Source organism: Penicillium rubens (genome assembly GCF_028828025.1).
Source record: "Penicillium rubens strain IBT 27055 chromosome Unknown utg000001l_segment0_segment0, whole genome shotgun sequence".
Classification (NCBI taxonomy): Eukaryota; Fungi; Ascomycota; class Eurotiomycetes; order Eurotiales; family Aspergillaceae; genus Penicillium; species Penicillium rubens.
In genome coordinates, this window is record NW_026890599.1 from 5,302,679 (window position 1) to 5,306,300 (window position 3,622).

The 3,622-nt window shown below is 37.9% G+C and overlaps 1 protein-coding gene across 1 annotated transcript; it reads right to left on the reverse strand.

The window, feature by feature from the left end:
* Positions 1–1,306: 1,306 nt before the first annotated feature.
* Positions 1,307–3,042, reverse strand: N7525_002034 (uncharacterized protein; the record flags this gene model as incomplete). Its single annotated transcript, XM_061212146.1, is given in 10 exon segments — positions 1,307–1,384; positions 1,497–1,640; positions 1,754–1,877; positions 1,945–2,056; positions 2,166–2,227; positions 2,238–2,413; positions 2,534–2,598; positions 2,668–2,791; positions 2,873–2,913; positions 2,973–3,042. Coding segments are annotated over 10 exon segments (996 nt in total), but the record flags the coding sequence as incomplete, so codon positions are not given.
* Between the last annotated feature and the right edge of the window lie 580 nt (positions 3,043–3,622).

Here is a 3,622-nt window from a genome sequence, read left to right on the forward strand (position 1 = left end):
AAGATTACACGCCTTTCACTATCGATAGGGTCTTCTATAACTAGATCACCCGGATCTTCTTAGGATTAACCGCGATACTATCTATACTTACGATAAACCTAAGGAACTTAGTCTTCGTGATAGCAAATTCACACTTTAAGAGAGTAACTTATAAACTAGCCTTCTATAGATAGGAAAGCACCTCTCTTACCTATTGTTAATATTCTTTAAGAGTCTTAGATAAGGATATTATCTATAAAGGTAACTATATATTTATCTATATATTCTCGTAAGATATTATTTATAAACCGCTAGAATATAGCCGGTCCGTTTGTTAACCCGAATAGTATCACCTTATACTTAAAGGATCCGTATCGTGTCCTAAAGGTCGTTAAGTCCTCCGCTCCTAGGGTTAAACGAATCCGGTAGAATCCCTATCTAATATTAAGCTTAGTAAAGTACTTCGCTTTACTAGTTCGTTAAAGCACTTTGTCGATTAGAGGAAGTGGGTAATAGTCCTTTTTAGTAATTATATTTAGCTTTCGGAAGTTAATATAGAAGCGGAGTCTACCACTAGGCTTCTTTACTATTAGGATTAGGGATATATAAGGGGACGCGCTTAGTATAATAAAGCCCTTATCTAGATTCTTAATAATATACTATTTTGCCGCCTTTAGCTTATTAAGAGATAGTTTATAAAGGGGATAGTAACCCGGTTACGCTTCGGCTTTAAGAATAATATCGTGATCTACACCGGGTCTATATAGGGGTAATTTATCTAACTTCTTCTTCGAGAATACTTCGGCTAGATCGTGATACTCTAGCGGTAATATCTTCTTAATCTCTCGGAGTTTAAGGTCCTCCTCGATAGAAGACTTTATAGTAAGAATTCGATCTATCTCACTAAGTGAGGTAGTAAAGATCTCGATTCCTCCTATAGGGTTTCTTTTCTTCCGTACTTCCTATCTATCGAATCTAACTCTTCTAATTGCACTAATATCAATTACGGGAAGGGGAGGCTTATCTTCTTTTTTATAGGAGAGCGGAATATTTAATATCTCGTCCTTAATGTTCCGTACTATCTTTCTCTACTCTTATATCTACTAGTGTCTATACTAACGCTCACAAGCGTGAGGATAGATATCTTTTTTCGACTTCTACTTCTACACTTCTATAGTTATCTTAGTTAGCTCGAAGAGACGATCTCTTTAGTCTATATCCTTCTAGTAGATATCGTCCTACGGAGATCTCTATAGGATAGTCTTTAGGGTTAGGATAGAGATCTTACTCGCCACTTTATCGAAGAGAGTTCTTTTATCTAGCTAAATTATCCGGTATCGTCGGTAATCGAGAAGGATATCGTATTCGGTAAACTATATTCGCCCGAGAATAATATCGTATCTTCCTAAGTCTACAATTAGTATAGGGATCTATCGTTAAATCCTTCTATCGATATAAATTATAAGGAAAGCTATATACTATATTAGTTCTACTAGTTTACCGTTAAAACCTCGTACCGGGTATTTACGGCCTAGTCTTTCTACTCTAAGTCCGAAACGCTTGCCTAGTAGTATAACTATTGACGAATTAATAAAAATATAACTATCTACTCTAGTGTCACCGAGTGCTAAAATTGAAAATAAGCGTCTATTATATATTAGCTATATATTAAAAACTAAGCTATCTCTAGGACCGCTAATTAACTTCTATAAATCTAGTGAAAATAGTGACACCTTCCGTCCGCCTAGGAGGGAGACTTCGCCTAGGTAGGAACTTTTCCCGAATCGGTATTAGCTTTAAGCTCTATAATCTCGTCTATACGGGGAGGGTTTATAGTAGGAGTAGTCGTCGCGATAGCGAGGGTCGGTTTCTTCTTCGGATAATTATAGGTTATATATCTATATTCCTTATAGTTAAAGTATTATCCTTCTCTTATTAAGGTCTCTCTTTCGGAGGTAGATAGACTTAGAGTGTACTCGCGCTTTACGCGGGGAGTGTTTAACTAGTTCGCGGCGGATATACCTCCGGCACCGGTAGCGGGGATCGTAGATCGGGTACGTGAGGAGGTCTTTACTTCCTACTAGAGACTAATCTCGTGCGCTATACTCTAATAGATCTGTGTGAATATATCGAATAAGATAGTATCTTAGTTGACTACCTATATAACTTAACTCTAAAGTAGGTACGGGAGTTTCGAATATAGATTACGCTTATAGTTTTCGGTAATAACGATAGCTTCTTCGGCGAGCTATATAAACTCTATAAGGAAATTAGTGAAACTATCTTTCGGTTTTATCTTAAGCTTATAGTATGCGGTATAAGCTTCTATACGTCGGTTTAGGTTCGCGAAGATAGTCTTTAGGTGAAGGATAATATCCTTAGCGTCTACGTACGGGATACTAGTATCGGAGCTTATCCGGGGAGCAATATATAGCTAAGCTTTACTTTCGTAACGACTCTAGATATAGAGCTTACGGTAAATAGGTAAAGGGTAATAGTTAGCGTTTACCTCGAGTTTCTAGCGAATTATAGTTTCCTAAGTCTTAAATCGGACTTCCTTTCTGTCGTTTAGTATAGGTGTATTAGGTATTTTAGTGGACTTCCGAGCGGTAGCGGCCTCTATAATCGGTGCGCTAGTACTATACTAATTCTAACCTTAAAGATTTAGGAGACGGAAGGTAAGTTCACTACGTTCGCGGATAGCGATATCTCTATAGGCGATGGCCTTATCTCGCTCGATACGGAGTGCTTCTATAGTATTATTAGGTTTAGTTCTCTCTACTCTTAGTATAATGATCTTATCTTCGAGTTCCTAGACTAGATTTCGTAGTCTCTAGTGATCACGAGTAAGCTTAACAAATCTTTCACTTCTTAGTGTCTAGCGTAACTATACGCTAATCGGTTCTTCTTCTTTATCACGTTCACTAGTATTAACTAGTCTCTACGGATCGGGGGTCGGGGTATACGGTTTATAAGTAGCGATAGTTTCTTACTTAGTCTCTTTATTAGGTATGGCGATAGGCTATCTGTCCCGATTCGTGGGTGGGTTTCGTCTCGGACCGACTATCTTAATTAGTCGGTAGTTCTCGGTACGGGTCCGGGATTAATGTGGGTCAAGGTCTTAGCTGTACGGTGCTAAGGAACGAAAGTGGGGATATAACGGGGCCGAAACCAATCAAATTGATGGTTTATATAGCCGTACTGTCATAAAGAAATTGAGATGGTACTTAGTATTATATGACCTGCCAGTTCTTCACGAGAAAAGAGTGCATTTGATTTCAAAATACTAAGTATAGAGAGGGAAAGAGAAAGAGGAAAGGATCGTTAGCTATAGGATCCTTTCTATGTGCGCAGATCTCGAGTCGGAGACATCTAGCAGAAAACCCTGTCGACTTCAACCCTGAGCCCTGATCTGTCCTGTCACATGTCTAAAACAAACATCATCACGTGACTGTACAGTCGAACATCCAGATCGTCACAGGGCTTACGCTAGTAGTATTTTTCTTTAATTTTAGCCCTAGTTCTCCCGGTATTTTAATAGGCTTATAACTAGGATTATTATTTATAGAGAATTTATTTAAGCCCTATTAGTCTATATATAGTGTTTTTATCTAGTAATTAATTTTTATATTATTACCTAAGA